At 38.2% G+C, this 21710-nt stretch overlaps 1 protein-coding gene across 1 annotated transcript in view; it reads left to right on the forward strand.

Annotated features, from left to right (window-relative positions):
* rassf3.S (Ras association (RalGDS/AF-6) domain family member 3 S homeolog) overlaps positions 1-19130 on the forward strand; it is a gene marked incomplete at its 5' end in the record, with an annotated part of 32610 nt that extends 13480 nt beyond the window's left edge. Inside the window, 4 exon segments of the mRNA NM_001092028.1 lie at positions 12578-12685; positions 13263-13515; positions 16049-16164; positions 16419-19130. Of these exon segments, the coding sequence (NP_001085497.1) occupies positions 12578-12685; positions 13263-13515; positions 16049-16164; positions 16419-16568 (627 nt within the window). The 3' untranslated portion in view covers positions 16569-19130.
* Positions 19131-21710: the final 2580 nt, after the last annotated feature.

A 21710-nucleotide genomic window follows, 5' to 3' on the forward strand; every position in this document is an offset into this window, starting at 1 on the left:
AATTATGCAAAAGTTATGTCCGACAAGCTGGTGACAGTCTCCCACCGATATCGAAGATCGGCAATACATGCAGAGATATTATCAGTACAGAAATTTTCTAACCTGTCTGATTGACTGAACGACCGATCGCCATGGCATGAAAAATGTTGGGACACTCCACACATGGCCCGAAAATCGTACGAAACAAAGATTCGTATGGACATATCTGCACATCTATGGCCAGCTTTAGCCTACTAAAATTGTTTAAGTATTGGGCTAGTGTCCCACATTATTTTTTCCACTGGAGACAATATGCCGGCATCCACCTGCATACACAGGGCTATGTTGCACCTTGACTGACTGATGATGTGCCTGTCAATGCACATTAATTCAGGGTGCACAGTAGCTGATCTGTGTTTTCTCTCCTAGTGTGACGGTGGAATAGACTTGTGTGACACCAACCATAACAAGTCTTTTTTACCACACGTGTGGTCTTGTGTACTCATTGATTAAGAATTGTTTGTATCAATAGGACACTATTGCAAATGGCAATATTGTATTTCTCTAGATAGAAGTGTATAAGTAAGGCGTTAGCTTTCAGACATTTTGCCTTAACAGAATAGTGCAGCCAAAACATTAAGTAAACACCTGAGATTATGTCAGCAAAGAAATATTTTTGTTTGAACAAAGTTCTGAAGGGGGTCTAATGGTAGGAGAAGGAATATACTCAGGCATTCCAACATATGCTACCTGAAAAAAGGCTTTTATTGCCAATTAGTTATCACTAAACCATTTTTATAAGCGAGATATATCTGGCAGGTCTGATTTTCTGAGGCAAATAGGTTATTGGCTAATTTGGTATCGGTATATGTTGGCTCAGATTTGAGCTCTTGTGTTAACTAAAACTGCAGAAAACCAGAGATACAACAAAGAATTTGTAGCAACATTCATGCCAGGCTGGGAAAATACTTAAACATAATATGATATATAAAATGATGGAAGACATTTGAGGCGAAGAACATACTATTGGTATAGCAAACAGAAAGATAAACACAAGGGCTGTACTTTATGGCACTAATAAATAGGGGTAGCCAATTTATGACTTTTGCACATGGTGAGTAACCGATAAAGCTTTGCTTACCCTTCCCTTTTTTTTGAAGAGATAAACATGACCTTCATTTCTTTGCAGTTGGCTCCCTTTTCTCTTGGAAATGCTAGCTAATATGTAACTTTGTAACCATGTATAACGTGTTAGCCTTGGTGCTTTCTCTTCCCCCTTTGCAGCTGTTAAGGTAATTCTAACATGTTTCCTAGATTAAAGGGCAGTTTGTGAAAAGGAAAACCTTATGTCTTGTAACTGGACACCAAGCCCACAGGAAAATTTGACAGACTTACAGGCATCTTAGTGCCATCTGCCACTGTAGCACAAGACTTGTCTCTTGTGCAAGGGGACCAACTAAAGTTAACTCTCTCATGGAAAAATAAATGATGTTTGTTCAATTTCTAGTATGTTTAATTTTGCCATTATATATCTTCCATTTGTATGATTGAATGCTAAAAAATTGTACTATGCACATGGTCCTTAATCCAATAGTTTAGCTTTTTCATGCCAATATGATTTTTATTACATGGTAGCTAATATGGCTTTTGTGGGAGCTGCATGATTGCCATATGCTACAGCTGGGCTTCCCATCTGGAGGCCTGCAAAACAAATAACTTCTTGTATGAAGTAATGACTTTTAATCTGGCCTCTGAACATATAGTTCTGGGATAATCTGCTGAGTTGTACCATAGCCATTTCTCTACATCAGGGGTGTCCAAAAGGTAGATCGGGATCTACCAGTAGACCTTTTAGCTGGTCAACAGTCGATCTCAATCAGCTTGTCTAAATCACCCTCCTCTTTCATGCTTTTCATTCAGATATTTGTTAGTTGGATAAAAAATAGATGTTTAATATAACTATACATTTTCTCAACAACAATAAAAATTCTACATTTAAAAGTTATAATTAATATGCTGTGCCATAAAACTTTGTGTATTCCTGACTTGAAGCTGTCCCAAAATCTGTTAAAACTGTGAGCTTATTTACACTTGTGGCATCTAGTGTAATGGAAATATCATTCGTCAGGGGGTTTCAGGCCCTACGTGTTTTGTGCCCTTGAGGCACAGGCATGAAATGCATAGGGCCTGTGGGTAATATTCACTTTTTAAATTTTTATACTATATCTTTTAGGCCCCATGGTTTTCTTTGAGTGCCTGCACCCCCCCTCCCAAACAATGTTAAACCATTGGTTTATTTCCCTCCCCCCCCAAGTTGATCTGGAACTGTGCACCTGGACACCTTTGGTAAGTGTATCTACATCATTTATGTGTGGCATCCCTTCCATTTGTGGTTTGCATCTAGCGTAATGCCTGGATTATTAGACAAAAATCATGTGCCATCTTGACTGGTAGCAGGATATAACATGTGGCAGGCCTTGGAGTTTAGCTTTGTAGTCAAACTGCCTTTGTTTTGAGAGGAAAGAAAGCAGCAAACATATATTGTCCTTATTATGGCCCTATCGCATGGGATATTTTGTCGCCCATGCTTAAACTCTTCCAGCATGTGTTTCTCCTCAGTCTGTCTTCATTCAGGAGTTGGGCTCCTTTTGCCTAGAAGTAGGGATGGGTGAATTTGACCCGTTTAGTTTCGGCAGCAATTCACTGCCGGCAAAATGTCGCCGATGCCCAGTAAAGTCGCGTGGCAAAATTTTTTTGACGCACGTCTTTTTATTTTGACGCACAACGACTTGTCGGCGAAACACGGCGAATCCCTACCTAGAAGATGTATTAGAGCTCACTCTATTAAAATCACCAGACATCATGTCTCTCTACATGTAGGATTTGTGCAAAAGCCAGTTATTTTATTAGATTTTGTTGTACTGAAATCAGTTATTTGAGTGAGCTCTGATACATCTGCTAGGAAAGGAAGCCCCCCCCCCCATATAATATATATTGGATCATTCATCTGACACCCAACTGCTGCATGAAGACAGAATGAAGAGAAACAGATGCTGAGAGAGGAAAAGTGAAGATAAACTTGATTATTTCAGAAATGATGCAGAATTGCTTTTTAATTTAATTTAATTGATTGTATTTGGAAAGTTTCTTCAGTATGAGGAAGCTTATATTATATTTTCATTTTCACAATAGTTCCCGTTTAAAAACTATAAAATATAAATAATGAGTTGCTTCGAACTGGTCATTCTATAACATACTCAAAGTTAACTTAAAGGACCAGTAACATCAAAAAAAAAATTAAAAATAAATTCGTTGGCATACATTGAAAAAAACACACCAAGACAAATAAAAATAAAACTTTAAAATATCAAAACCTTTATTAAGAAATAACTTACAGAAACTCTGCTTTCCCTCCTTTTCAGAAAAGGTGACAGGGCGACCATCCATTCTGCTGCACTTGATTTTTCCTCCCTGGCTATTGTACTGATAGCATGTCCAAGCAGGTTTCTTAGTCAGCACCTGTAACCTCCCAATTCTTAGAGCCTGGTGCATGTACAACGGTTTCCACCATGTATTCCCTTCTGCCACATGGGAAGTTTGTTGCCTGTGCTTAATCAATTGGAGTTCAGTGACAAAATGTCCATCCCACCTTTAAAGGACCAGTAACAAAAATTCGCTTTGCCAGACCCCACGCTGACACGACGGGCCACTTGATTTTCCCTGGCCCAGGCATTTTAAGCAAAGAAATCCATAATTGGTGCTGTCAATATTTGAAAATTCTGACAGCATGTCCCCCGCGAAGCCCAGCCTCATCTGTCCATTCACAACATTGGGGGAAGCGTGGCTGCTGGCTTGCTCGTGGAGACCAGGGAAAATCAAGTGGCCCGTCGTGTCAGCGTGGGGTCTGGCAAAGCAAATTTTTGTTACTGGTCCTTTAAAGGTGGGATGGACATTTTGTCACTGAGCTCGAGTTGATTAAGCACAGGCAACAAACTTCCCATGTGGCAGAGCTCTTTATGTGATCTGTTTCTCTTTAAGATGTGTTACCCAACATAACAGTGATGGTTCCTGCTCCTATGGTTAAACTCATGCACCTGAAACTGATATATCAATTTTTTTGTTGGAATGTAAAAGGTTTGTGAATAATGCAAGGTGTTTGGGAACAGTACAGTGTTATTTACTGTGGCCTCTGCTCTAAAGCTGGCCATAGACTCAAAGATCCGATCGTACGAATCAACGTATGATCGGACTTTCCCATCTCCCGACCCGCCACTAACCATTCAGATCAAACAAAGTCTTACCATTCCGATCAAATAAAGAACAGATTAGCCAATGTACTACCTCTGACCGCAATCGTACGATAGTTATGTCTGATAAAGCTAGTGACAGTCTCCCACTGAAAATCGTACGATCGGCAATACAAGCAGAGATATTATCAGCAGGCAACAGAAATTTTCTAACCTGTCCGATCGACCAAACGACCGATCTCCGCCGGACGAAAAATGTCGGGACTCTCCACACACGGTCCGAAAATCGTACAAATCCGCGATTCGTACGATCGGATCGTTGCGTCTGTGGCCAGCTTTACAGTTACAAAGACTGAATAATGTTTTGATGTATATTCCCTAAGATGACCTTTCATACTCCTTTGCTTTAATCTTGTGCTCTTAGGTTTATGATGGTAAAATGTGGACAATTAAATATTTTGACAACCTTCAGTTCTCACTACTGCAAATTCATATTAGATGCTCCTCTAAGAAGAGGGTACAAGTAAAATGATGCACATAATTGACAGAATTTTCTCCATTTGATAGTAAAATTATATAAATGACTGGTTACATTTTGTTTTTAACTTTTGGTGTATCATTGCCTAATAGGATTAGAATTAAAAAGGCTGGTGTTTCTTTGCTGCCTTATAGCAAATGGGAATAAACCTAATTTTAATTTTAGCAGCAAGTTTTCATCATTATTTGGTGTCATGTGGAATGTTATTCCTCTTATGACTTGAAGCTCATGTTGTGCCAGTGATAGTGGTATAGAGAATGTGCAAAGCTAATTCTTTCCATTGTATGCCTGTTCCAGCTTCTTCCCCATACTCTAGCAATGTCTGCCTACCGTTTGTTGCTAAACTGATGTTTTAGGATTAGGACTTTAAGGGGCACATTTACAAAGCTCGAGTGAAGGATTCGAATTAAAAAAACTTCGAATTTCGAAGTGTTTTTTTTGGCTACTTCGACCATCGAATGGGCTACTTCGACCTTCGACTAAGACTTCGACTTTGAATCGAACGATTCGAACTAAAAATCGTTCGACTATTCGACCATTCGATAATCGAAGTACTGTCTCTTTAAGAAAAACTTCGACCCCCTACTTCGGCAGCTAAAAGCTACCGAAGTCAATGTTAGCCTATGGGGAAGGTCCCCATAGGCTTGCCAGCGTTTTTTTGATCGAAGGATATTCCTTCGATCGTTGGATTAAAATCCTTCGAATCGTTCGATTCGAAGGATTTAATCGTTCGATCGAACGAATAATCGTTCGATCGTAGGATTAGCGCTAAATCGTTCGACTTCGATATTCGAAGTCGAACGATTTTAGTTCCTAGTCGAATATCGAGGGTTAATTAACCCTCGATATTCGACCCTTAGTAAATCTGCCCCTAATTGTTATTCCTGACTATACAGTGTTTTCTTGTTTCAGGCTTGATCTTGTGAACTAGAATATCCTTTATCCTTTATTTATATTGTGTACATACAAAGCTGTCCATGTGGAGGCCCATCACTGGATGTGGCCCTCCAAAGGATGTTTATTGCTCTGATTGTTCCCCATAGTCCTTTTGTGCAATGTAATTTTTATTGATATATGGGGTCCCTTATCTGAAAACCCATTATTGGAAAGTCCCAAATTACTGGAATGCCATCTACCATGGAGTCATTTCACCCCCCCATAGACTTCCCCATTTCTCTTAAATAAAACTGTACCTTGTACTTTGCGGTAACTACGCTACATGTTGGTGACATTATAATCCTGTTGGGTTTATTTAATGTTTAAATGTTTTGAACAGGCTTTAGGTGTGGTGATTTAATTTACAGAAACATCCCTTATCCAAAAAACCCCAAGGCTCCAGCATTCTGGACAATACATCCTATAGCTGTTCTTTGTTCTATAAACTTTTGGTATGATTAAAATGGCCTGCTACATATAAAATGTCACACAGCATTGAAGTGTACAACAATTGTTTTAAGGTTTTGTTTATACATGCTCTTGTTTGAGTGTTGAAACACAGAAGACAGTCTAACTTTGTTTGCTGAAGGGTTTCTACTTGAATTCTTACAATAGGCATATCATTTTGAGTTTAACTGCAATCTAAATTACTTTTTAAACTGAAGGGAAACGGCAATTGTTGGTTGAATAAGTACTGGTGTATTGTCCAAAAATATACATTCTATATCAGTAGTGTATACTATAACCGGATTTTTTTTTTAAACTGTTTTGTAGTCTTGTCGTTCTTGCCCGATATCCTAATATCACTCTCATTCAACTTGGAACTGTTTTTGTTTTTTTCAAGCTTTGTGATTTCAGTGACAAAAAGGTATTATACTTATAGGTTTATTGCCAGAGGCTTTTTAAAGAGATCAAGTGGTCAGGGTGCAATATGTACTTATTTTTCCACAATAAGACAAGCGAAGGGCAAAATCTATTGACAACTGTAGACCAAGGTGTGTGTGTGTCTGGTTTCATTACAGTAACAGGTAGTTCTTTCTGCATTCATTTGCATGTACTAGTTTTGAAGGCTTAACTTGTTAAAGGAAAACTATACCCCTCAAACATTGTTGGTCTCTATAAAAATATATTTAAATCTATTGTGAACTTGGCTATGTCATTTTAGATACTTTGTACCTTACATTTTAATCTGTTATACCCTAAGCGTCTAAATTTTTTACATTAATGCGTTCTTACCTATTATCCTGTTGAGTAACAGCAGACAGCAGTGGTGCACTACACACAAAGGTCTATAAAAGTAGTATTTGTGGTGGCTAGTACCAGGGAAATTTTGGTGTATAGACGCAAGTACGGCTATTTCCTAAGAACAAAGATCGGTACCACAAAGAACCCCACTAACCTCAAAAAATCTAACTGGATGAAGGAAAGGCGGAGCAGGACTTCCTACATATTCATTGCAAGGGAAAAGCCTCCGGAATGTTTAGGATTTGTGTTGTATTGTTCTGTGCCTTCAAATCTTAGCACAGGGGATTGAGTCATCTTTCCAGAGGGAGGTAGCTGAACTATTCCGTTCAGCTGATCATCACTGGACTTCAGACTAATTTCCATCTCATGAAGAGAAAAAGACGGTTTCACTGAAAATAGTTATGCTTATCTTTTCATACAGAAAACATATTTGTCTTGCATATACCCTGCATTGCACATGCTCCTTGATCCTGTTGTGGATTATTTGTGCTTATATAAAACAGCGCAGGATGAGGCTACAATTATGCTACGAGTAAACGTTGCCATATAATGGTTCCAGTAACTGAAACCAGCATGTACAAAAGTAGTGCTGTTAGATGACACCAGTGATTGGCAGTGATTCTTGTGCCCAGGAAGTGACATCAGATGCTTAGATGAGGCAGTGTTTATATCATAACAGAATTCCTCTTAATAAAGGATAAATGCGTTGGGGATTAGTCCTTTGGCTGACACAACCATTTTATGTTGATAATAATGAAACCTGTACCCTCTACAAGTATTTGAACATGTACATTTGTGACTGAGCAGTATAGTGCTTGACCCCAACAAATTGCTTGTGGAATTCACATGTGCCTTTGCCCTTCTTCAAGAAAATATGAATGTGAAAATGCATTAATTGCTGTTGGTTGTGTGTTTTAGGATGTGGGTGCAAAATGTTATTGCACTTGCATCAGTGGGCATGGGAATAGACTTGTATGCCCTTCAGTTGCATATAAAGCTCTGTGGGTGCAAGAAAGCACAGTATTTACCCTCTGGTCACTGTAAAGTACAGGGGCTTATGGAGTCTTTGTCAACTCAATTTTTCAGAGAACTTTCCCTGTAAGTCCTTGGAGCTTGACATGCGTATTTTGTAGATTAACTATGTAAACATACAGTATGTTCAGGTCAGTTTTCTGCTCCTAGTGTGTTTATGCAGCAGGTATATTCAGCTGGAAAACTATTAATTGTCTTAATTTTAAGCTAATATCCACTTTTAAAATATCCAATTTTGACAGATTTATTTAATGTAATCAAGTAAGTGCTGTAGTTAGAGTTGTTGGTTAGACAATATAATATAAACCATTTTTTTTTGTTGTGTTTTTTTAAATCTATAACTAGTCAGACACTCCTACAGAAGAGAGAGGTAACATATGTCCTTTGCTCTATAAAAAAAAAATCAACCTTTAATACTGTAAAAAAACGTAATGTTCCTTCACTCGTCTAGTTTTTTTGGGACATAGCCCCAAGTATTAACATTTGATAAGGTTACTGCTTCTTCTCATAACAATAATTGTCTGTATTAGCATTGACATGGTCCCAAGTAATAAATCCAAGCATTGTAGGAGAGTTGACAAGTCAAGTCAATATGAGCTTGGAGGCTTTAAAGGAAAACTAAACCCTCCGAACAATTTAGGTCTCTTTAAAAATATATTGCATAAAACAGCTCATATGTAAAACTCTGCTTCATGCAAATAAACCATTTTCATAATAATAAAGTTTTTAGTAGTATGTGTCATTGGGTAATCATAAATGGAAAATTGCCATTTTAAATAATAATGGCCGCCCCCTGTGATCCTAGTATTCACAGTGCACACAAACAAACCATAAATGCTAGGTCACATAAGCCAATTAACAGACAGATTTCTTATCTCTGATGCAGCACAGAGACCGTCACAAAATGGTGGTTCAAGGCAAAAGTTGTAAAAGGGCAATATTTTCTTAAATATATATACCAGTTTGGTAAGATTCTTTAATATGCCACTTAATTTGGGGGTATAGTTTTACATTAAGCTCTTTGGTGTTCAGTGAAACAATATTTTGGTGGGTTATAGAAAGAGAAGTTCTAATGTCCTATGATAGAATTACCAATGAAAAATCCCTGTGTATGAATAAAATCTGGGCGAAAGTAGGTAAATGAAGCTACTAAAAACATAGAAAGAAGAAAAACAGTGGAGCTTTAGTATGTGGGAAAAGGGGGGAAACTAGTACAGTTATGGGACCTATTATCCAGAATGCTTGGTGTCTGGATAATGGATCTTTCTGTAATTTGTATCTTCACACCTTAAGTCTACTAGAAAAGCATTTACTGGTCATCTGTTTAAAAGCAAACATCTTATTGTGCTATGGGTGACTACACCAAGCACACCTTGCCTTTTATTACAAATGGGATTAGTCTTAAAAATCACATACTAAACCCTGCAATAAGGTGTGAATAAAAGTAAAATAATGTAGCATTCTACATGATATTATATGAGGTAAATAAATCGTTATGTCACTGACAAAGTATAGTTCACAAACCAAGGAGGTACACACAACATGAACAAAAAGAGTTTTATTACCCTAGACAGCAGAAACTGGCAGTCTTGTAAAGTGTGTGAAAGCCCCACAGGCTAGGTATGTCAGCGTGTCCTGGCAAGCTAAGAAAGTATAATATGCTCATGTAGGAGTTTCTGCTTTTCTTGTAAGATATGATCTTATAATTTATTTAAACATTAGCCTTACAAATAACTTCTTTCTCTGCTTTAAAACAATTGACTAATTATGACACTGCACCTCTAAACTAATCCAGCAGCTTCTATGGAAGCCTCCAAATGGTGTCTGACCAATTCCTGGCAAGAAATTGATGGGGTTGGTCAGATGAGGGTTGCATGGATACGTGCACTCACTTTTAAATGGGTTTCTCTAGGCCCCAATTTAGAGCTGATTGTTCAACCTGGGGCTAAACTGTTGGGTCAGCCTGATTTGGTTCAGCTTATAGGTGGCCAAATTGGTGAAGTCGCCAAACAAGGAGGTCTTGCTCGAACGAGTGGGTCTATATGTGTATGGTCCAGTTTAGAGTGATATTTTGGTTGAACACAATATTTCTGGAACTTTAGCTGAATGTTCTGTATTGTATCCAACTGATTGGCCTGCTATTATTGTCGCCTCCTTTGGTTTGGGCAGACAGCTGTCTCCTCTTCACTTCCTCATCTGGTAATGCACATTGAACTTACAGCAGACGTTGTGCTTCAGCAGATGGCATTTCCAAACATGCCCAATCAATGAATTTTACTGAAATATATGATACTTCATTTAGTAAGTTTTTATCATCATGTGAAAGGCCAGCTTAACTCCTTGCCACATTCTGGCAAGTGTACCTGTATTGCAAATACACCCTGTTGCAGGGCTGTCGAACTTTCCTGTATCTCTAATTATTCCTGTCTCCCTTCTACCACTTACACATAAAATCCTGAAACGTATTGTGATCTCCCATTACTAACTTTCCTTCAAGTTGCCAAAGGTCGCTTCTCCATTCTAAACTTCCTTGATCTGTCATGTGCACTTGATACAGTTAATCCATTCCCTCTTTAAAGGAGTAGGAAAGCTACCAAGGCAGTTTATTGCCAATAGATTAGCCACAACAGTGCAAGCTAGAATGCCATTGTTATTCTTTAGAATGCTTTTCCATACCTGAGTAAACAGCTCTAGACACTCTGTTTGTTTAGGATAGCAGCTGCCATATTAGCTTGCTGTGACCTCACTTCCACCTGAGTTTCTCCCTGCTCTCTCATAGCTGTGAGCTCAGATTACAGCGGGGGGGGGGGGGAGCAAACTGAGCATGCCCAAGCCCTGTAGGTTTAAGCTGAAGGCAGGAAGTCTGATACAGAAGCCCATGTGTACACAATAGAAGGAATGAAATGTGATGTTTCTTTTGACAGAGGACTCAGAGCAGCATTACTTTGAGGGTGTATTTCTATGTTAAGTAGAAATAAACACTCTTCCCTCCTAATAGCCAGTCTCTTATAACTACCATGTTGCCTTGCTTGCACAAACATGCCTGAAATCCAGTTCCCAGCTGGGGGGCAACCAGCTCCATACTATATATGGGCTTTGGGTACTTGTGACTCTGCTGGTTATATTTATAACACTGGTTTGCTTGAGCAGTTGCAGTCAGAAAAAACGTTGCTTTGGAAGCCATCCAGCTCTACACTGAGATTGTTATAGTTAACTGTGAAGCTAAGCATGAAAGCAGCTGCAGAAAAGCCAGTGAGCAAGTATTTTGCTGTGTTTCTCAAAGAGAATTAAATATATAGATTTCTGGGTTCTTCTATAAAGCCTGTAGGGAGAACAACTAGGAGTGATTTGTCTTCCTTTAATATCATTATTTACATTGATGTATTCAGACTGCTTGTATGTTTGGTTATAGATCAAGGGTGGCTTGCCATTTTTTAGCAACAGGACTGCTGTTAATAAATCAGTTGCTTGCCTGGAACCCTGAACAGTGACATTTTTGGGTCCCCCGCTTTCTGTACTGTGAAAATTAAGGTCTGTACAATCAAACAACACCTACAGCATCATTTTTTATAGTGCCAGCAAATTGCACAGTGCCTTGAAATGGTCAGTTTAGTTGGGGTGTGTGCTATATAGATGAGTTTTTTTTTTTTTCTTTTTGGTGGGGAGTCCATTACCTGCCCGGGGGTCTGGAAGGCAGTAGCCTACTAACCAGGCCTTACCAAGTACCATGGAGACCTGATGATTTCTGATGGCTGTCCTTTACTGTGCATCGTCAGCCACTATACTCATTCCTAAGAACCCTAAATAAGGACAGGATGCTCAAAGCCCTCAAATGAAGTGCACACACTTTGATACTGTGTGCATGTTTCTCACTGTACACTGTCCATTTTCCTATCTACCTTATTGATTAATGAAGTGTTTGGGTGCAATTGCTAGGAAAAAGTATTGTTTTTTTCCCCATAAGGGTGTTCACAAAAGTGTAAACCCAGTGGCAACATATTGATGCATTGGTTGCCATTGGTGTCTCTCAGAACTGGGATCTTTGGTTTCTTTCACCTCCCTCTGGGGGAATAATTATCAACACCAATTCAGGTCAGTTTGGGCTACGTAACCAACTTCTGGGAAAACCTGGGCTACATGAAAAATGCATACAAAATGTGCTCTTGCTCTAAACTGTCTTAATTACAGTTTGTCATCAGAATTTATATTGCACCAGCAAGTTATGCAGCGCTTAACATTTATTTATAACAAACCGGCATCTTACAATAATTAAACAAGGGTCACAGAGAAAAAATAGGATCAGAAAGCCCTACTCGCACAAGCTTACAATCTAAATGTTCTTTTTAGAATGGGGGGATAAAAAGATATTTTAATGAAAGTCAACTACGAAGTTGGGTAATAACTCACTCACCAAAGAGAATCTCATGCATCTTGCTCAGGGATGCCCAGGGAAGTTTGAGGTTAAATGAGGTACGTGGTAGATCTAGTAATTTATAAATAAAAGGCATCTTGTGTAAAATGTTATGCTTAAAGGTAAATATTGCACTTTTATCACACCAAGGCCTATAATGTAAAAATGCATCTTTTATATTTCTTTCAGGATATTGAAAAAGAAAAGGATTCCCTGTCATACCTCAGTAAGGAAGAAACCAAAGACAAGATCCAGCTTTACAATGCAGCAGTTACTGACAAATTGAAGATGACCTTGGTAAGAGACTTGATGGATTATTTAACTACAGTTGGCACAAAGATGGCTGCAGTTATTGCATAGGTTCCATTTATTGAATGTACTTGTGTCTAAAGCTGCCTCTTGTACTAAAAGTTTTGGTGTGAAGCATCAATGCTAGACATTTCTGATGAGTCATGCACAGTACATCATTATAACAGCAGAACCCTTCAGCTGCAGGTTGTTCCAGGTTTCCCACAACAGCCCGCTTCAATAGATCGGGCCTGACAGGCAGACGTGACAAAAATTACATCCACACACCAAAGATTTTCAGTGCATTTTAAATCCTACTTGTGTCAAAGCTGCACTAGAGGTAAAAAAACATTGTGACTTGTGCCTCACTGTTACTTAAAACAGAACAATAGGTAGACATCCCATGTAGGGCTACTAGTACAATATGAATTATCAAGAAATGTATTTTAATGTATATTTTTAAAATATTGGTGTAATTTTTAGTACAGGAAAATCCTTTTATTTATTTTTTCATGTTACTTGATGATGCAATATTTTTTATTCCCGCATAATTAATATTATTGGATTGTGCTTTATTGTTGCACAGAATTCCAGTGGAATTTACACAGGCTTCATCAAAGTGCAAATGGAGCTCCGGCGACCTATCACTGTACGGGGACGTGCACACAGCAATGGCAACGAAACTGCCTTCTACTTGCCCAAGGGCAGCCTAAACATACTGCACATCAGTAGTACAAACACTGTGCGAGAAGTCATCGAGGCCTTGCTGAAAAAGTTCCTGATTGCTGACAATCCTGCCAAATTTGCACTTTACAAACGTTGTCAGAAGGAAGATCAAGGTATGTAAGCTTAACAGGCCTTATTTATACAGTGTGTCACAGAGTTATGTACCTCTCCCCATCTCTACTTCCGAGTGACCCAGCCTCTCGGGGTTCTTCTCTTTAAGCATTACACAAATTTTCCATTTTTTTTTTAAATGATTCAAAATGAGCATATATTTTTGAGAAAATAATGTTTTTCCTTTCCAATATTTGATATGTGGCTGTTTGTACTGTTTGCAATTTAATATAGGGTTCCAATGATTTTCAAACCATCCCACTCTTTTTATTTACATTTTACCCAGTGTCCCAGCTTGTACATGCATACACCTAGTGAAGGATCCCTTAAACAGAAAACCCCATGTCCTTTATATGACCAAGATATGTGTTTAATTGTGTATGTGACTTAACATGTGCTGCCTTTTGAATACAAAAATGGTGGAGTCTTTTATTGGTGCAGACATTGTAAATTAAATCTTTGAGCCAAAGCTTAACTTTTTTTTTTTTTTTTTTAAAGCTATGAGTAAGCCCTTTGGGTCCATGTCAGCTGACATGACCTCATTTATAGTGTGGGAGACATAAAAAGTTATTCTGGCCCAGCTATCGGCTTTAATTCAAAGTGAACACTGTAATGTGCAAAGCTATATCTATTGGAGATGCTGCCTCAATAGTTGATTAAAAATAATGCCCTGAATGATAGCTGTCGTATTGAAGGCTTTGTATTTGCAGTAACATCTCTGTAACCATTGATAATATAATAGGAGAAGTGCGGTGAGCACGTTTAATGTATTCCATCTCAGTTTCCAGTTAACTTATCCGAAAAATAACCAGAAATTGCACAGGTGATCAGCAATGGCCAAACTGCTCGTTTATTTTCTTTGTGCAAATATTTCCTTTTGTCTACTAATTTTTTGGGGCTGCTCTGTGTCTAGGACTTTTATTTCTAACTTGTGACCTAGTTCCTCCCTGTATCCTCAACATGTGTTTCCTGTTCCTCTGTTCACTCGCATGGTAATAAAATGTGCCTTAGCATTGAATAAAAGATGTATAGTCATCGGGAATCAATGAGGTTTGTTTTTTCACCCACTGGACTCTACCACCCATTCACTATCCTGATATTGATGTCAGTATTAAAAGGAGCAGTAACCTCAAATAAATGAGTGGTTTAAAGGAATGACAATATCATGGCTTGTTGCCCTGCACTGGTAAATTGTGTGTTTGCTTCAGAAACATTACTATAGTTTTATATAAACAAGCTGATGTGTAACCATGGGGTCGGCCATTCAATGCACAGAATACATACTGGATAACTGGTACGTTTTTGAGAATCCCATTGTATTAAACAGAGCTTATCTGTTATAGGCTGTGTATCCTGTGCCTTTTCTCCTTTTTTCAGCTTTGAATGGCTGCCCCATGGCTACAGCTTGTTTATATAAACTAGTAGTTGTGTTTCCAAAGCAAACACTACTCACTACTTTAATGCCCCTTCATTTTTGGTCTTATTGTTCCTTTAAGCTAGAAGATGCTCTAGTGAGTGTTTTCAGGCCAGAGTGAAGCCAGTAGTGATGGGTCATGATTTTTCTTTCAAATGAATGGAGGGGGTCAGCTGGACTAAGAAGGTAGAGAAAACTCTTCATGTTAAGGACAACGCCAAGTAGATCCCGAATATTGGATATACAAATAGATCCAATAGGCATGCCTAAATAAGAAGCCAGTCTCCTCATAATAACAAATGTTCTGCACAGGGCTGGGGAGTTTTAAGTTTATGGTACCTCCGACTCCTCTGTTTTTAAACACCAAAAACTGAAAGTGTATCAAAGTAATTTAAAATATAATGTACTGTTGCCTTTCACTGGTAAAAGCTGTGTGTTTGCTTCAGACATACTACTATAGTTTATATAAATAAGCTACTGTGTAACCATGTTGGTAGCCATTTGGACAAGGCTTATGTGTTATGTGCTATGTAACCTGTGCCTTTTTTCCAACAGCTTGAATGGCTGCCCCCATGGCTACACAGCAGCGTGTTTATCTAAACTATAGTTGTGTTTCTGACACAAACACACCGCTTTTACTAGTGCATACTACCAGTATATTATATATTACTTTAAAATGCTTTACATTTTTGGTGTTACTATTCCTAAAGCATTTTCCATGTTGACAGAAAGAAGTACACAACATACAAGGCATTTTATCACTACAAAAGCTCAAAAAAAAAACCACATCCTTTTGTGATTCTAAACCAAAATCAAAGTTAAACTGCATAAACCGAAAACAATCAGAAAGCCTAATACTTGGCACATTGAACTTGGCTGTAGAATAGCTGTTAAATAAATTCCAAAATTAACTAACTGCTTCATAGAAGCTCTTAAATCTGATTTGATTCATTTTAGTGTTGTAAATAAAGCTATTAGGAGTTGGAGTTGTTACATTTTTGGCGACTCCAGATACCAAAAATTTCTCCCTACTTAAACTCCACAGCTCTGGTTCTGCATATTGTAACTGAAAAAAAGGGACCATTATTGACTGACTAACATTTTGTTTCTTTCTTCTGCAGTTTACATGTGTAGGTTATCTGACAGGGAGCACCCTCTGTATCTCAGACTGGTAGCTGGGCCCAGCCTTGAATGCCTCAGCTTTGTTTTGCGTGAGCATGAAACCGGAGATGTTATGGTCAGTATTTATTTAAAGTGGGTATAGCTCATGATTTTCCCTTTGTTACATTTCATTGTTGTTAATTATGCATTCTGTGCATAAACCCATTTCTATATTGGTATTTGTGCACTGCAATGGAAATTGCTTGTGTTGCTTTAAACAACCAATGTTTGAGCCAAATGTCTGCCTGTATCTCCAGTTGTGATTTATTAGGAAGGTCTTTATTTCCTATCATTTCAAACGCATTTTTTACCAATAATTTCTGTCCTCAGTGGGAAGCCTTCACACACCCCGAGCTGCAGAACTTCTTGCGCATATTAGACAAAGAAGAAGATGAGCAGTTGCAGAGTTTAAAAAGGTGTTACACATCATACAGAGAAAAGCTAGAAGAGGCTTTGAGTGGAGTGCACAATCCTGGCTAATACCTGGTCAATGGAGCTTCTAATGCAGTCTTCTGTTACAGTATTGAGCAACATCGACAAATGTGGGCAGCTCTGTTCAACAGACTCTAATGGGGACTTGTCCCTTCAAAGGAGACCGATCTGAAGGCTATTAGAAGGTATATACTGACATTCATCAGGACACTGCAAATGACCACTACTTGGGTGGTGTCTCTGCAATAGACAATCTAAAACTGAAATCATTTTTACATGTTTTTTATATTTTAATTTTCATGTAAATTATTACAGCTTTAAGTCTGCTGAAGTTTCTAAAGACTGTGTTAAAAAGTCAGAAACTGGTATTTATATGAATTCATGTTTCTAAAGAGAATGTTTTTTGTGAAGTTAGGCAAGCAAGGAACCTGAAGATTCAAAGAATTGATGAAGGTTACGAAGCAGGGTAGTTCTGTGGGATCAGGTATGTTCATATGCTGGGATGTGAGGCAGACAGCACAACAACATATTTTAGGTGGGTGCTGGGATGTCTTATTTTAAGATGGATTGAGAGTACTGTGCAGATATGTATCTATGCAGTTTAGGCAAAATGATATGACAAGTTGTTTTCTGCCTATTCAGCTGCTAAGCCAATAGTGCAATGAATGTTTTAGATGTTAGATGCAGAATGATGTTAGGAAGGGAACATTGCATTGTATTGCAGACTTCTTGCTGTTCAATACAGAGAGTGTAACAAAGGAAAATGTCCGTGAGTTGCTGGGTTTTAGCATGTAGTGAAGCGAAGGTGTTCTGAAAGGGAAGAAACGACAATGTGTTTGTAGGGCAGCAGTGTTTAAGTGGAAAGACTTGGATAAGTGTGTACGTTTCTTGGGAGAGGCGTGGGCTGTGACCACCATCATGTCATTGGACAAGCAGTGGCAGGATCAGATGGGCATATAGATCAGCATGAGTACAAGGATTGTGCTAAGTTAGAAATTATCGCATGAAAACATGCATGCTGGGAGGAAAACCAAAGAATGAGCATATCTGAATCGGCTATATTCCCCCCAACAATATATGATTTATTTTGCAAAATTACATTTTATGTTCAAAAATAAGACTCCAGTGTAAAAGGGGATTGTTCAACTTTAATCTTTCTACAGCAGATTTAGGGTATATATAACTATTACTGTAGAACTGTGAATTCTGTCTGACCCCTGGTGGCCACACTTTTGTTTTTATGCAGAGGATCAGCGGGGCCTTCATCTCTTAACATTTCAGATCATTAGGCATTACTGCTACAGGGAAGTGGGGCAGGTTTTGTGCAGTTTATTTTTATAGAAAGAACGTGTTTATGTACTGTATTTTTTGGTTTCAATACTATTTCGTTTTCTAAAAGTTTCCAGCTGTTGTTGAACTACAGCTCTCCGCATCTGGAGAACTGACATGCTGGACATAGCCATTATCATGGTTTTGAACTGGCATTTCCACTGGATTATTCTATCGTCAAGAACAGCATTTGCCAACAGCGCCTTAGCAATTAATAGCCAGTCTTTCATAGACTTCCAGAGGTGCCAGCTGCTTTTATTATCTTGAATGAGAGAAATGAATGATGATAATACAGTGCTGTCTGCCTTTCACTACTATATCCTGCTTGCCCATGTGAATGACAGATGAAGCTGCCCGTCATTTATCATATATGTTCACTATTCAGCACATGAAGTTGTAGCTGCAGTAAAAAAAAAAGATTTCTTTGCTAAAGAAAATTTGGCTCAGGGAAGGAAGGATGTTTTTTGTTTTGTTTTTTTGCATGCCTAATTCAGTAGTTCATTTATTAAGCAGACTGTTTCAACCAATATTCTATAGAATTATCAACTGTGAATTTTTATTTCATTTTTTTTTTACTTGAAGTTGACTGTGGCATATCCGATAATTCATCATAAAGCTCATTATATGCACTACTTATCATTGGATGTGGGCAAATTACTGTATTAACCTGGTCATGTACACAGCCCTAGTTTTACATTTAAACACAAAGCCATTTTATTAATATGTCCCCCACTTTAACTGAATGTCTTACCCATGGTCCTCTGAAGTGATTCACTAGGTGTGATGCTTTATGCAGCAGAAATTAGCACTGGAAATGAACTTAATCTGCACAAGCTGCAAGATGGAACACACTGGGAATATTGGCGACAAGAATGGAATTGGGCATTGGGAATAACTAGCTAGTATTTCTCCGTTGCAATTCAGGTCTTAAATACTGAAATGGAAATTGCGATGCAATATTATTTCTAATATATACTATTTGATGGTACAAGAAAGAAATGTAAGATTTTGGAGTGCATTGAAAGAGCAGTTTTAATAGTTATAATATTTATAATTTTAAAGAGAAGTTTTTCATTTTTATTTTTTATAGGGAATTGATTTCCCAGAGTAAGTCTCGGCTCAGTTATTATTACATTTGCAGTTGACAGTACTATTCATATATTTTGACAATGTAATGTTCATGATCAGCATACTTTTTGTTCTAGAAATACAGTTGTCTTTCATCTGGTTCCACTCAAATGAACTGTCATGTGTTCAATGAAATAAAGACTGAAATCTGCATTTTGTCTTATTTATTCTTGTGATATGATGCAACGTGTACATTGAAAATGAGGTAAATTCTTGTCAGCATTTATGTATGTAGATCTAGAGAGTGATTTTATGAGACTATTGATGTATAGGGTGATATAATGAGACAATTTTCAATTGGTTTAAAGGAGAACTAAACCCTAAAAATGAAGAGCTAAAATGTCTTTTTTTTATATACTGGACTTATTGCATAAGCCTAAAGTTTTAGCCTCTCAATAGCAGCAATGATCCAGCACTTCAAACTTGTCACAGGGGGGTCACCATCTTGGAAAGTGTCTGCGACACTCACATGCTCAGTGGGCTCTGAGCAGCTGTTGAGAAGCTAAACTTAGGGGTCATTGCAAATCATCAAGCAGAAAATGTCTGTAATATAAGCTGATGCTACAAGGCTGATTATTAAATTCTGATGCTAGTTGCACTGGTTTCTGTGCTGCCATGTAGTAATTATCTGTATTAATTACTAATCAGCCTTATATTGTGACATTTCTATTCTATGAGTACTGTATATTGTGAGTGGGTCTCTAAGCTCAATAAGTGACAGCAGCACAGAGTATGTGCAGTGAATCAGCAGAAAAGAAGATGGGGAGCTACTGGGGCATCTTTGGAGACACATATCATTACTGCCAAAGGGCTGTGGTTCCCTTGGGCTGGTACAGAAGCCCAAAACATTATGTACAACATTTCTAGCTACTTCTTTAGTTTAACTTTCCTTGTCCTTTAAATTTTTATTTGGGAACTATTTTAAAAGTCTAAGAATAGGACATTCTGGAATGTATGCAACATCAACTTAAAGGAACAGTAACACCAAAAAATTAGTGTTTTAAAGTAATGAAAATATCATGTAGTGTTGCCCTGCACTGGTAAAACTGCTGTGTTTGTTTCAGAAACACTACTATAGTTCATAGAAACAAGCTGCTGTGAAGCAATGGCGGAAATTGAAAAACAGCTATATGGCACAGATGAACTAATGGATAACAGATAACACCATTAGACAGACAGAGCTTATTTGCTATCTGCTGTGTAACCTGAGCTTTTTCTCCTTTGAATGGCTACCCCCATTGCTACACAGCAGCTTATTTATCTAAACAATATTAGTGTTTCTTAAGCAAACACATCAGTTTTACCAGTGCAGGGCAACACTGCATTATATTTTCATTACTTTTATTTTTTGACGATACTGTTCCTTTAAAAGGTGAACTACAAATACTAGAGAAGTTTGACTTCTGCTGCAGTCTTAACCAAATGGATTTAATGAAGTGCCCTTTCTACTGCACAGAATATTTGGCTGAGCATGAATCATTAGCCCAAAGATAATTTGTAAGGCCAGCGTACTATGCCACTAGAACAGTTTTCTGCCTAATGCCCTATACACAAAATACACTCATTTGTGAACACAGTTATGTTCAGAATAATAGCAGTGCGTTTTAAAAAGTGAATAAAGCTCAAAATCCTTATAATAGCTTTTATTTCCATACACACAAATGCATCGGGGACACTGCGCATTCTATTCCTAATCAAAACATGAAGAAAAATGTATCAAATGTGTCATTCCTTTACAGAAAGTAAAGAAAAGGGAATATTAGTAATGTCTGCATTCTTCACAAACTCGCATTCACTGTATAAAAACTGAAAAATATTTCAATATTTTGCTTTCTTTTGAATCACAGAATTAATATTTAGTTGTATAATCAGTGTTTCTGAGAATTGCTGCACATCTGTGTTACATGGAGTCCACCAACTTCTGGCACCTGTTACATTCCACAATTCTTCTGCATTTCTTGGTTTTGCCTCAGAAACAGCATTTTTAATCTCCCCTTCTGCACAAGTTTTTTTATTTGATTAAGGGCTGGCCACTCCATAGCGTCAATCTTGGTTTGGAACCAAGATGTTATTTGTTTACTGGTGTGTTTGGCATACCTCCCAACTGTCCCGTTTTTAGAGGGACAGTCCCTCTTTTGCTCAACCTGCAGTCCCTCATTTGTACTGGAAAGTCCTGTTTTTCTCTGCACTGAACAGACCAGAAAAAGAAAAAGTTTCTAACTTAATTGGCTTTTGGCAGAGAGCCCAGAACAGCCACAGCTGGAGATAAGATACTTTTGTAACAATTTTGAGATAAGCAAATAAGTAATTGTAACAATATAAGATAACAGGTCCCTTGGGGAAAAGTTAGACTCACAGCTTAAGGGTTGGGGCAGACTGGGAGATTCAGTCGCCTGGCAACTAATCGCCTCTTTTGCAGGACGACAATCTCACCAAACTGCCTTCCGTCTGCTTGAATGAAGAATCACCTGCGCTAATGCACTCGTGGTGCTTAGATTTCCGAAGTGTGGCTTCAGAAATCTAAGCGCCCCGAGTGCATTAGCGCAGGTGATTCTTCATTCAAGCAGACGGAAGGCAGTTTGGTGAGATTGTCGTCCTGCAGAAGAAGCGATAAGTTGCCAGGCGACTGAATCTCCCAGTCTGCCCCAACCCTTAAGCTGTGAGTCTAACTTGCGAATAGTCGCCAAGCAACTAAATCTCCCCGAATCTTCCCATCTGCCCCAAACCTAAAGG

This window comes from Xenopus laevis, chromosome 3S, assembly GCF_017654675.1.
Source record: "Xenopus laevis strain J_2021 chromosome 3S, Xenopus_laevis_v10.1, whole genome shotgun sequence".
NCBI classification, from domain to species: Eukaryota; Metazoa; Chordata; class Amphibia; order Anura; family Pipidae; genus Xenopus; species Xenopus laevis.